At 41.3% G+C, this 13,750-nt stretch overlaps 1 protein-coding gene across 1 annotated transcript in view; it reads left to right on the top strand.

Annotated features, from left to right (window-relative positions):
• PLPPR1 (phospholipid phosphatase related 1) overlaps positions 1 to 13,750 on the top strand; it is a 195,178-nt gene that overhangs the window by 156,720 nt on the left and 24,708 nt on the right. Inside the window, exons 3-4 of the mRNA XM_058826070.1 lie at positions 684 to 872; positions 12,906 to 13,038. Of these exons, the coding sequence (XP_058682053.1) occupies positions 684 to 872; positions 12,906 to 13,038 (322 nt within the window). The remainder of the gene's footprint in view (positions 1 to 683; positions 873 to 12,905; positions 13,039 to 13,750) is intronic.

Raw genomic sequence — 13,750 nt, 5'->3', positions numbered from 1 at the left:
CTTCAGACTCAAGTCAGTTTTTTCAAAAGTGGCTGTGGTGGAATGGGTAAGTCAGGCAGTACACAGAAGTTCCCACACATTCTTGGAGATTTCTGAGTAGACTTCTAAAGCTTTACTCATAACAAGGAGCTCCAGGGAAGGTGAGTGGCAGAAGGGAAGTCTTCCTCTGGATGCGTCTTCATCTGAGACACAGAAGGCTTGTCTAAATTAGTACAACATGCACGTTCTCCAGCACAGGCTTGCAGCTGCAGTGGGGAATGTTTTGGCTTTAGCTTCCTCTAGGTTTTGTAATAATCCTTTCCCACTCCCTGTCACTGAGCACAGGTTTTAGCTGCTGCTGTCTCCTGCCATACTGCCCCTCGCCCTGCTGCTGCCATTGATCCCTGTTGTGCTGACACTCACATGCTCTTTGATAACATGGAACTGTCAAAGCTCCCGTCCCCTGTGCGCCGCAGCATGGACCCGCTCCTATCTGAGATGTTCATTAGTGTCGTTTGCCAAAGGTTTATGTAACAGATGTTCCAAAGCAAAGGCACAGAAACACACACACACACCATTATGGCAAGGGTTGTCAGAGTGACGGTGAATGGAGGATGGTCCACAGGACTGGAGTAGCTCGCAGGCACAGCTGCATCTGTTCAAAAAGCAACTAACGCCTCTCTCTGACTATGCTTTATTTTCAGCTCGTCATCATGGCTGGGACTGTTCTGCTTGCTTACTACTTTGAGTACACTGACACTTTCCAGGTGCATATCCAAGGTTTCTTCTGTCAGGATGGCAATTTGATGAAACCATACCCTGGGACAGAGGATGAGAGCTTCATTTCACCACTTGTGCTCTATTGTGTGCTGGCTTCAACTCCGACAGCAATTGTGAGTATGAGGAATTATTTGAAATCCCCCTGACCACTTCATAAATAATAATGATAGTCCTGTAATATCTTTGTCCCCTCGCCTCTTTGTTCAGCTGTAACTGATTTACACTTAACCAGATCTCTGTTTTGCCTCAGCTTAATATGATCTTCATCAGTTATCTCCAGAAGTAATTATTCTGAGCTAATCACAATGCAAGACTGAGGGTTAGAGCTTGTTAAGTCTTTTACAATAGCTTGCTTACTTCACTGGTTAGTTATGAATTTCCTTTGCTCCAGAGAAGCTCTAATTTAAAGTTTATGTATTACTGGAAATAAGAAAACAGGATAAAGCTGAAGTAAAATCCAGGTCAGATATGTAGTATATCCAGGATTATTTCCTGCTATGATAAAATGACTGTTAAATGGCCTTAAAAGGCTTAAAAAAAAAAAAAAAAAAGAAAAGAAAAAAAAAAAAAAAGATGAGGAGAAGGAGGCTAAATACAAAGAAAAATATGAATGCAGTTTCCTTTTTGTTCATAATCTCTTTATTTTGGATAGTGACTTTTTTTACCTGATTTTCTTCACCATTTTGACTATTTTACTTCAGCCAGTAAACTGAAATGTAGTGTTCTATGCAGATGAAAATACTCAGTTAGCTGAGTACATACCATTCCAAACAATTTATTGCATTAACTGGTTAGCAGAACTTCAGATCTTTTCAATTCTCCACACAGAAATTTGCATATTTCATAACAGCCCCAGCTTAGCTGAATTGTAATTACATTGATAAATTCCTGTCAGATTGTGTTGTTTCATTTCTTTCTTTTTATTTCTTCCCTGTAAGTATTTATTTCCTAAAATAATTTTTCTTTTCATCCCTTTCAAAAGTAAATTAACATGTACATGACATATTTACCTTTAAATGGTGAAATGCTTCACCATAGTCTATTTTAAGTTTTGTTCTGTAGTGATTTTAGTGCATCAAATCATGTTCATGTCATAGAATGTGGTAAGAAGTGTGAAAGAGATCTGCAGAAGAGACAAAGGTTTTAGTACAGGACACTTTCTGAAAACAAGCAGATGTTTTGAAGTGGATTACATAATGACTTTATAAAAAACATCTGCAGTAACAGAGTTATTTTATGTATTGGATCTTGTTGCATGTCAAAGCTTTCATTTTACTTTGTGCTGCAGTGATAGATTATTTGAAAATGAAAAAAAAAACAAAAAACCAAACCTTCACATTTTAGAACTTCCCCATCAACATAGTGCAAATGTTCAGGGACATAGCTTTCACAAGTGCTTTTTGTAGATGTGGGGTCACAACCATGCCTTGATTCCAGAGCAATTATGTTAGTAGGATAATTTGTCCCTTGATTACTGATACAGCCTTGGGTAATGAGTGTTGCTCTTTATTTGGATCTTCTGTTTAAATCCTTGCTCTGCCAAATTCTGATGCTAACCTTTCAAGTTTTGGTCCACTGGATCAGAATTTCTTTGCTTTTTAGTAACCCAAGAAGTAATTTTCCTAATTACTATTCTTTATGAAAAGCTGAGTTGGAGTCTTGACTTGGCAGTGCTGGATTAATGGTCAGGCTTCACAATCTCAAAGCCCTTTTCCAATGTGATCAGTTCTGTAATTCTGTGAAGAGTGTTTTATTTGTAGTTTCCATAGCCCATGTTAAACACAAAGAATGAAAGGCTGTAGTGAGTATCAGGTTGTTGGGTGCTGAAGAGACTTTCAGCTTAGTGCTGTGTGAAGCTGGACTATGTGAACTAACCCATCCAGTGCAAACTGTTCAGAAATGCTAGCCTGGGTCCATAAGGACAGTCATTACCCTGGGTGAATGGATCCAGGGTTGGGTATAACTGGTAAACTCTGCTTCTTTGGCTGTGCTGAACTGTTACACTGGATACGTTGCTCCACACAGAGAAGACATTGTCAGGGTCAGCACAGGGCTCTTGGCACCATGTTTAGCACCAGTGATCTATAGCTACAACCTCAGGGAGACAACAGGTCAAACTTCCTTGGGAAAACATTTTTATTTCGATTTTTAATGTACTATTTATTAATGCATTGTTTGATCAAAAATTTTAATTAGGTGCATCATTGTATTGTATTATTAAAAGATAATTCAATTTTTTAATGTCCCATTACTTAACACTGGGCTAATCTTCAGCCAGAGCATATGTCAGAGGTATGTTTTTCTGTCCTGAGAGACCTTCTCTTTGCACGGTATTTTCACACTTCAGTTTGTAGCTGACTCTGCAGATTGAATTTTGGCAATGATCATCAATAAAAAGCTTATAAATGAGAGAAAGTGAGCTTAGATTCTCCCTAAATTCTGTATTGCACTTCCTTGCTGGTTATTCCACTCAGAGTGTGAGTATCCTCATCTGTCATCCTGTACCCAAATGAGTGCTGCCTCTCACTCAGTCAGTCTGTCTGTCGCTCTATTAGGGACGGCGAGAAGAACGACACAGACTCTCTAGGGAGTCGATCAGGAGAATTTCTCTCAGTTTATTGCTTCAGATCTTTTTTATAGACTGATAAGTGAAAAGTACAGAAAAGAAACTCTTACTGGTTAGTAAACTAACACATCACCATCATTGGTCAGTGGGGTACACCACCCCTCGACTTTCTCTTGCAAGAAAACAAGGAACAGACAAACAGCACCTGCAAGGCTGTTTTCTGTCTCTGAGGATTGTTTTAATTCCTCCTCATGATTTCCCAGGCCACTTTCTCAGGCAAGACTGAGAAAGCTATGTGGCCTGTAATTTCTACAGGCACCATGCTCTCTGTTTCACAGTTAGCATCCATATCTGTCCACAGCCCTGGAAGAGATATTTGATCCAATAGAATGTCCCAGGGATTTCAGTGAAAGGAGAAAATGCAACTATTTCTATTTAGATCATGATGATTTGAACTCTTTTAAAAAACCCTCCAAAAACCTCCACACAAAGAAAAGAACCCACACAACTGTGCATCATGGGAGGGAGCATTGTGTGCATTCACTGTCAGGTAAGTCAGTAGTTCCACTCCCTACACTTTGTTCTCAGGAAGAATCATCAACATTGTGCAGCTCCACCATGAAAACATCACATAAGCCAAAGGTAATGCAAGTCCCTCCTTACAATTACTTGTTTCTGCTCTGAACAACACTTACTGCTTCACTTCGTAATGGCAAAATGGTTGATTTGGCAAATGGTTTGATGTGGCAGCAAACCTGATCTCTCTGTCTTGCCTTCACATTAACACTGTCCTGGCACCTCGTGACATGAGAGGAGTGTTTACCAGTGGAACCCAGCAGCAACAAGGTACTAGCTCATAATACTATCTAAAAAGGCTTCTGGAGCTATGGAAGGTATCCTGGGGATCTGTACAAGCTCTCTCATCTGAGACACAAGCAGCATTATGTGCAGTCCTGTGTGCATAGGTCTGGGGAGGACTCAAAGCCATTATTTCAGCACAGCTGTGAGGTGTTACTGTGCCTGCAGGCCAAAAAGGAACATCTTTGTGAACTTAATGGAATATCCTTATGTCTCTGTCATTTGGCAATGACATTGGGCATGGGGAAAAGGAATGCATGCGTTTTATTTCTGAGAGCACTTTGCAGAAGTGCTGCTGTGGCTTGGTACTGCTGTATCTGCATTTCCCTGCACTTTTAGTGGCAATATAAATGTGACTGGCCTGGTTTTATGGAGTTTCATTTGTTGTTTTTGAAACATTTCCCTAAAAATATTCTGGGACAACTCCACTACATCCATCAGTGTCCCTGAAGACTAGCTTTCTCTCTTACAAGGTTACTGCAAAGTAGCCAATTCCCTAGCTGGAACTAAACAATCATTCCAGAGTTCAGCACTGCTGCCTGCTCTGCTTCATTCAATGTATTTATCTATCCACCCGAGAGGAGCAGAGAGGCTTAGGAACAGAGCCAGCTCACTGAAATTAATACTGAACAGTGGCAGAAAGCTTCAAGGGCACTGTTCTCACTGTTCTTTTTAACCGTAAAGTGAATAGAAAGTGCCCCACAAACTTCTCTTGCTCTTCTCCTGTTTTCAGTTTGGAAGTAGCAGCCTACATGTAATCTGTTAACTGTCCAGTGCTCTTAATTTGTGCAAAGGAGTGTTTGTGTTCAGATAATGTTGGAATCAGTCAAACCAAACCAGTCTGATTATGAATGAGAAGCTGAATTACAGTGTTCATCTGAAGCAGGAGGAAATTGTTCCAGCTTCTCTCTACCATCTGCGCTCACCTCTCAAACTTCAGAAACATCATTCTTCTAGATGGTTCTCCTGTTCTGTCTTGATTCCTTGGCTTTGGCTGAGCACAGCCATGTTACTACAGTGATTTATTTCTGTAAGGGGAGCCAGGGAAACTCAGCCTGTCTTGGCTGATTCCCCTGTGGCTGCTCAGCAGCAGATGCCCAGAAAACCAAGAATGTCTGACGCAGCTCAGAGCTCTGTTATAGCAGCTCCTTCCCAACGTCTTCAGGCAGGAATCACCAGGCTTTGCTGGTGATGGTGCTGCCAGAAGGCACAGCCTGCTGTACTAAATCCTGCTGTCCACCATGCCTCACCCTTGTGCTGGCACAGCAGGCTGTGTCCTCTGCCAGTGGTGACTTGCCTTCCTCTTCTGGAGTCTGAATGAGGTGAATGAGGAGCTGGGATACAAAGGAGTGAGGCAAAAGTGTGCCCTGTGTAAATGTTTATATTCTGCTATTTGCACACCATTCTGGAAGAATAGAAATACACTTTCTTGGTTTGGTGCAACACTTTAATAAACTTCGTTGACAGTGTTTCTGGGACCTTGTGGTGGTCCCAGCCACGTGCCAGTTTATGAGGAACAATGCAGGGCTGTAGAAAATGTGTGTTCTCTTCATTAGAACTTCAGCATAATTCTTTTCGACAGTTTTACCACAGTGTATTAGGTTTTCAAGCACAATGCTAAGACAGTTTTGGGTTTTGAGCAGGCTAGAATATAAATTGTGGATTTCAACCCTTTTGACTTGAAATAAAAGACGAAACAGAACAACAAAGCAATTTTCTTGTTCTGGAAAAGTACTTAACCTGTTCTTTGCTATTGTTTTCATTCAACAGCAACAACCTCCCACTCCAAAACAGAATGAGGTAATTGAATGCAGACTGAACCCACTGAGTTTGTACCCTTGAAGAAAAATTAAAAGTGAGCTGGCATTGCAACATTCAGCTGAAGAGAGTTTCATTGCCTTGTATAGTTTTGCAAAGTACAGTATTGATTCCTTGGGGCTGAAAACACCTGTCCAGGGTGTGGTGGCAAAGACAAGAGACTGTCTGAGGGGACTCTCAGCTGGTCCCACGTCCTCAGGAATAGCAATGATAGTGATCTTATGAGGGAAAACCTCTGCCTGCCCGGGCAGGCTTGGGTCAGAGCCCCGTCTGTGGATCACAGCAGAAATCCTGTGTCCTGGGGAGGGTGTGGAGGCAGACCTCAGCCACCCCTTGCCTTCTAAGGTGCCTTTTCTCAATATAAATGTTTCTAAGTGTTTGCCACCTGGGTTTGACCATGTGTCTCAGTTTCACAGTGTCAATACTGGGTCCTGAGGGTAGCAGATAGGATGGCAGATCAATATTCCTCAGGGGCTAAGGCTAAATGTGAGGGAGATCTAAGGAATTAAGGAACTCACAGCAGTATGTAAAAGTCAATATAAGCCATGTTCTTAGTGGGGACTGTGGAGAAGGGGGAAATAGACTGTACAGATCATGAGAGGCAACCTTGCAAGGGACACCAGCTTCAAAAGATGAAATGGATTAAAAATTAGACAAACTTTAACAATGAGGGTAGGCGAACATGGAAGTGGAGGCTGTGGGATCTCCATCGGTGAAGACATGAGCTCCCATGTAGAGCCTGAAGAACATCCCTCTCCTGACTGCAGCTGTTCTGATAAAAACCTCAGAGACAATGCAGTGCAGAAGGGCAGAACTGCTTTTGGCCCAGCTCTAGCCAGAGCTGATGAAATACCCTCTGGAACATTTTGCAAAGGTCACCTTTTGGTGAAGCATCCTGCTTCTCCCAGGGAGAGTGTGTGGAGTCATGCTGAAACTGGCTGATTGAGGTTGAGAACCCTCATCTGCTCCTATTCTGTTTTTGAGCACTCTGCACGCATCTTGTCTCACAGCCAGTGCCTTCCTCATATCCACTCCTCCCCTTGGCTGCTGTTTGAATGCTGGAGACTTGATTAATTTGGTTCTTTCTATTTGTGACATTAAAAATGCAGCCACATGCATCCTTGCACAGAATTTGGAAAATGTTTGCTGAAACCTGCCCAGAACTGTGAGCAATGATGTCCCGAGATCTAAATTCAGTTTTGTTTGCTGCAGAGATTTGTGTGTTATATCATGTCCCTGGGTGAGGTTTCAGTGGAGAATGTGGTGTTAAAAAGGACTGACTTCGTCACAAGGGTGCTGTTAGAGTAAACAAATTGAAGTATTTAAAAGCTGACAGAAATCAGTATAATATTAACTCAATACCTAGGAAAACCAGGTTGTGTCTTGCACTTTGCATAATTCTCCCTAATGTAGGAACTCCATTGTTTTGCTGTGACAGAAAATTACATCACTTGTACTATTTCAAGAAAAGCAACAGAAGGAAGTTTCACAGAGAGACAGACTTGAGGCAGCCCCAAACTGTGGGCACAGTGGTGCATCCTGCATCTCTCCCTTGGCTGGTGCTCCTCCTTCTCTATCTGTGTGGAATTGCAGCTGCAATTAAAATGGTGGGAACTTCCACACAACCCCAGTGTTCATTGGAAGTGTGAAAAAATTATAAAAATAGTGTTTTCTCATTTGTCACGAGTGAGTGAGTGAGTGAGTGAGTGAGTGAGTGAGTGAGTGAGTGAGTGAGTGAGTGGCTGACTGACTGACTGAGTAACTGAGTGACTGAGTGACTGAGTGAAGGGGAGGCAGGAGGACTGTGAGTGTCACCAAAACTGTGGGGAAAACATAAACCCTCCAACAACATTTTTAGTGTTAGAGAATCAAGGCATTACTTTATTTCTGGCCAGGATATTGTTCTGGCCAGGATGTGCAACAGAAATAATTTCATCCTCAAGGTAGCCCGGGTGTGCAGAGAAAATCATTCCATGACACATGTATTTTTCACAAACTTTATACATTCAAAACCCATAGATATTCATTGGTTTAATGTTCATTGGTTCCAAGTTAAGTAGTTCTTGGCATTTGGTTTCCTATTGCTTACAGATACGTTCACTTCTGTTGCTAATTAGGTCCTCATTCCTCTCTCTCCTGTCCCAGACCAGGGGCATTGTTTGAAGTTGATAGTCCATTAGTAGCCCTTGACTAATCAGCTGATGGCTGATACCCTTTGTGTATCTTCTGGGCTATTCCCAGTCTGTTGAGATCTTAAGCTCATCAGGCCTTCACCTGGTGGAACTGATGCCCTGGAAAGAAACTCTTAATTCCCTTCCCTCCAGGACAAAGTGTCACTCTGTTGGGAATGGCGAAAGAACGACACAGACTCGCTTGTGGAGTCGAACTGGAGAATTTTTCCCCTCGGTTTATTACTTCAGGTCTTTTTTATAGACTGATAAGTGAAAAGTACAGAAAAGAGAAAACTCTTACTGGTTAGTAAACTAACACATCACCATCATTGGTCAGTGGGGTACACCACCCCTCGACTTTCTCTTGCAAGAAAACAAGGAACAGACAAACAGCACCTGCAAGGCTGTTTTCTGTCTCTGAGGATTGTTTTAATTCCTCCTCATGATTTCCCAGGCCACTTTCTCAGGCAAGACTGAGAAAGCTATGTGGCCTGTAATTTCCACAGGCACTATGCTCTCTGCTTCACAGCTAGCATCCATAACAAAGGCGTATATATGTTGGACCTCATAATATCAAAGGCCTTATCCAACGTAGTTCATTCTGTGATTCTGTGGAAGCTGACTAAAATTATAAAATAAAAAGAAATTACAATTAGGATATTTTCCAACGAGGTGCAGCCTCTGCCAGCAGCAGTGGGACAGTGAGGAGGCAGTCCAGGCAGATCCCACTGGGGAAATGAGGTGAGCAGCTTAAGTTGCAGTGAATCTGTAGTATTCAAAGGGAAGAAAACAGAGGTGAGACTGGGAGAGCGTGACTGGACCACAGGAGTAGATTGTGGCATTCCACATGCACAGGAGTATGGCTAACATGACTAAGGAGAAATATTTTGGCTACTGGAGAAGTAAGCAAAAGCATGGCAGGGGAATGAAGCAGGGATGCAGTCCTCAGCTTTGCTACAGCATTTGAACTGAGGTACAAGGCCAATGTCCTGAATGAGAAGAACTGATAAAAGGAACAAAGGGGTTTAAAAGCTGGGCTCATCCATGGCTGTCAGCACCATAAATAATTACTCTTCTAAATTTAATACAACCCTTCAAGTCAGCTCCTCACCCCACTGCACAATTGCCACTGGAGGGCAGCTCCAGGATGCCACTGTTCTGCAACCTCCTCTTGGTTGTACCACAGATGCATTCCTGAATAGTTTATTTTAGTTTATCCTCACAGAAACAGGTCTTCTTGATGTTTACATAATTTTAGTTTTTTTTCTTGGAACAAAGTTGTGAAAATGATCCTTTGTGTGAGCTTATCAGAAAGTGCTATAGGAAAAAAGATTCCGTGTCCCTTTAAAAGCAATAGTTCCATTATTTTGTTGATTAAATTGATAATTAAATTTACAAACTGTTGGTAATCTGTACAGGAGTGCAGGGAGTATCAGGTGCTATGCTGTGCTGAGAACTTGAAAGGGGAAGATGAGACATTTCACTGTCTGAAAATGTCAGCTAAAGGACTGTCATGGATAAAAGACTGTTGAAGAGGAAAATGGACAGATAATTTTATCATCTGCTGGGCCAGGATGAGCCAGGAAATAAGTAGAGCGTGTGCAGTAGAGGGCTTTGAGAGCTGAACACTGAGAGGCCAATATTTGATGACACTGCCAATAATATGAAGGCAGGGAAAATTGAGGAAGTTTTCTCACTGGGGAGGCTGAAATCAGCAGAGGAAAAATGAGTGCTGGGTAGGTACTTCTAATTCATACTGGTGCTTTGGGTCATCCTTGTATTTTTACCTGCTAGTAATAAGAAATGAAATGTGAACAAGAGTACTCAAGCAATAAGTCCTCAGTGTAGATGAGCTGCAACTGCATTCAGGAAACCAAGAACAAAAACACATCCAGGGCACTACCTTTGTTTCCCTATTACCTGCACATGCCAGACTGCACATCACTTATGCTTTCAATCTAGAAGCAATTCTCCTGACATTTCTACAGTCTAATTAAGCCAGTATGATACAGAAGTTCATTAAACTCGCATTTTTTTCCCAAACAGAAACAAAAGCGGTTTGTTCGCTGTTTTATTTTTCCACCCATACTTTGATACAGAGTCTATATTTAGATATCCGCTACAGAACTGACTTGTAACCATTCCTGGAGTGCTGATTCTGTTTTGGCAGGAGCTGAGGTATTCAGTAGTGCCAGTGATTGATTCTGGGAGGCCAGCTGGACAGCTTGGCTGGATGTGGACCCTACTCATGCAGTATCATCAGGGTTTAAATCATGAGAATCAGTGGAATTACTTGATTTCAGAAATGCCTGGGAGAAAAAAAACAAGTTCTTTGAGAGCTATTCAGACCACATTCAACTGCATACAGACAGATTAGCTTTCAGAATCAGGTGTCCAATTGCCCATTGAAGTTTTAGGAAACAGCAAGGCTGACTTTCTAGAGAGCCTGTATTAAGCATATAGGAAAACAAATTTCAACAGTGCCACGGTGACATAACGAGAATGGTGCAATTATGTTCAATCACTTTGTATTGCCACACAAACACAGTTTTATTGTCATATACCTAAACTCTGCATTAAACCGAAGGCAGTATTCATTTTTAAAAATAAAATTTTGAACTGTTATGCTGTAGGAAATCTTGAATAATTCTTCTTAAATCAATGAAATGGAATTGAACATATTTACAGCCTGGCAAAATTTACTCCTAAATCTAAGTGAAACTAATCTATGCACATGGGAGTTTTTAGGAGTATCCCAGACAGCTGGATTTATAGAAACAAAGATGGGAATTGAAGCAGGAAAATACTCTGTTAACTTCTGATGTAAAGGAACTTTAAAGATGGATGTATTGTTACAGGAGGACTATTAGTATATTTTATACCTAAGTCTCTCATTTTTACAAAATTTTAGGATATTTTAAAGTTGAGTAGCCCCTGTGTTCATAGAGTAGAATTCCCTCAGGGTGTGAATTGTCTCTCAGTGTGTATGTACAACCCTGGGCAGACAGAAAGCCAAAGCAGTAATTCAAACTTCTGAACATTGCAATAATTCAAGTAATAAACAGTTTGAAACAGAGTGTCACTTCAAAACTGCTTTAGTGCAGATTGTCTTTTTCTTAATTCTCAGCCCCATCGTTAGTGAGCTGAGCTTATTGAACTGCTTGCCAATTCTGTTAAGATCAGATGGAGTGAAATGGGATAAAGGCAATATTTCAGTGCAGCTCCCATTCATCAGCTCCCCTCCAGATGCCATTATCAACATGCATTTTACAGCTTCACATCTCTTGCCATCGGTGGGCAGAATTATAAAGAGGTTGAGCACACTTGGCTTGAATGTCAATAATCAGTAAGGATGCTCATCTGACATAATAAGGATAAAGTTTTGCCCTTGAAATAACACACCATTCCAGCAGTCAGAGTGAACTAAGGTGACTTCCTTGACATTTATACTAACTATACTGTGTGTGTGGTGTATATACAAACACTTTTTTTATGCATCTCTCTGACTGTTCCCTAACACTATGGATTTCTCTTGTGTATGTCCTGTAATAATGTATTAAATTAATGATTTTTTAGTGCTCCACATTAAAGATAATTTCTTCCACTTCAGGTGTTTTGGGTTTTTTTTTTAATTTTAAATACTTTAATTAAAAACTCTGTCTTTCTAAAAGAGCCCCAGTTTCCCTTTCTAAAGCCTGCTGACAGAATATGATAGGTAATATCTTCAGAAGTTCCTGCTGTGTGTGGACTGTCAATGCCTCTAAAGCCTGTGATTAAATTCTGTCCACCTTTAGTGAGTGCAGATAGGCCTCAGTGCAACAGAATTAAATTAGTTCTAAGTGCTTAAGTAATAATGATCCTACTCCTATGGGAAGCAGCTATGACATTTATAGAAAGCATGAATGTTCAGATCATACACAAATATGTAACACATAAGCACAGCTAACATCATGATCAGTGGTTCTTTGGAGACATCATTTTTGACAATAGAACATTAGTCAAATACTGTTCTTTCTCACAGCGTTTTAATAGCAACAATCCTTGGTTATTACAAACATTTCTGGTCTGTTATTGCCAACAGTCCTTGGCTGGCTCCATGGCCATCCAGCTATCAGTGTTTGAGACATACTCACTACCCCCTTCTGGGAACTGAGGGCTCAAGAAGGGTCTCACTTCGGACCCTTGTTTAGAGGGTCACAAGAGAATGGACTTAAGTTATGGTAATCTTCCACCCAGGGCACAATTCAAGTTGGTAGCTTCTTTTTGAAAGTTCAACAACAAAAATATTATCTCACTTGGGTTATTATGCAGACAAGAAAAATAAGTTTCCAACGCTGTTGGTAAAAAAACAAGTGCTAGTTGGATGGCAGAGTTCCTGGGAACAGACAGCGTTTCTGATATGCTCAACAGGGGCTTAGTCCAGGTGCAGCTCATCTAGGCCAAGGCTTGAGGTGAATTTCTCAACTCAATGAAGCTAGGGGAGGAAGGAGAGGTGCACCATCACAATCCACTCCATGAGTGAAGTCACCTTCTCTGGGTCTCTGCACCACTGATTGCACCCTCCAGGGTGGGAGCTGGGTGTGTGTCAGTCATGCTGAGCCCCACAGTGCAAGTGCAGTGTCCACAAAACACAGGTCTGTGTAGCACTGTCTGTGGGGTGGAACTAGTCACCCATGTTTTAGTGCTTGCTCATGTAATTTTTAACATTCTGTTTCTTTCTCTTTCCTTGGCAGATTTTTATTGGTGAGATATCCATGTATTTCATAAAGTCAACCCGAGAAACCCTCATTATTCAAGAGAAAACTATTTTGACTGGAGAGTGCTGTTATCTGAACCCACTGCTTCGAAGAATAATACGATTTATAGGTAAGCATCCTGTGCACTGCAAGCTTGGACCCTGCATGCACCAATCCAGGACGAAACACCCTGACAAAGTACATCACAAAATTAATTGAGCTGTGAAATTTTTGCAGGCATCTTCCACCTTAAAGGGATAGTCCCCTCAGGATTTCCAAGGTAACTTTCAAAATTTGCCTTATCATGCTGGCTGGAGCTGGTTTAGATCATATTCTGCTAAGCTTAATGCTTTTTTGAGACCCTTAAAGAAAGATTATACCAATCAAATCCTTTTAGGAATAAATCGATCATTGCTAGTTTATGTGAGCTAAACATTTTAGTTACAAATTCCTCACCAGCTCATCTATTTGGCATTTTTCTTTTCAGCTCTAATTTTAACATCCATAGCTCTGCCACATAATGTTCAGCTGAGCACAGCATAAAAAAAAGCCCAGAATTCACTTCAAAATAATATTATTATTTTCATTGTGTTTGCTTTTTCTTAGAGCTTTCATTGAGTTAATTGCTGAGAAATCAAGTTCTGTCATTAAACCATTTGTAGGTTGCTTCATATGGTGCTTGCAAACTGCTTTACCTTCTTCACACTGTTGATGAGTCCCAAGCTGATGCGTGGGATTGGATGTCTGGCTGATGGCATGGACCAGTGGCTCCTCAGATGGCTCCCCACTGGCCAAGAGGGCCTTTGCCCACAGAACATCACACCACTGCCCTCCTTGTGCAC

The sequence above is a fragment of the Poecile atricapillus genome, chromosome Z (genome assembly GCF_030490865.1).
Source record: "Poecile atricapillus isolate bPoeAtr1 chromosome Z, bPoeAtr1.hap1, whole genome shotgun sequence".
In the NCBI taxonomy this organism is placed as follows: domain Eukaryota; kingdom Metazoa; phylum Chordata; class Aves; order Passeriformes; family Paridae; genus Poecile; species Poecile atricapillus.
Note: the sequence above shows the minus strand (reverse complement) of the source record. Positions and strands in the feature narration are given on the sequence as shown.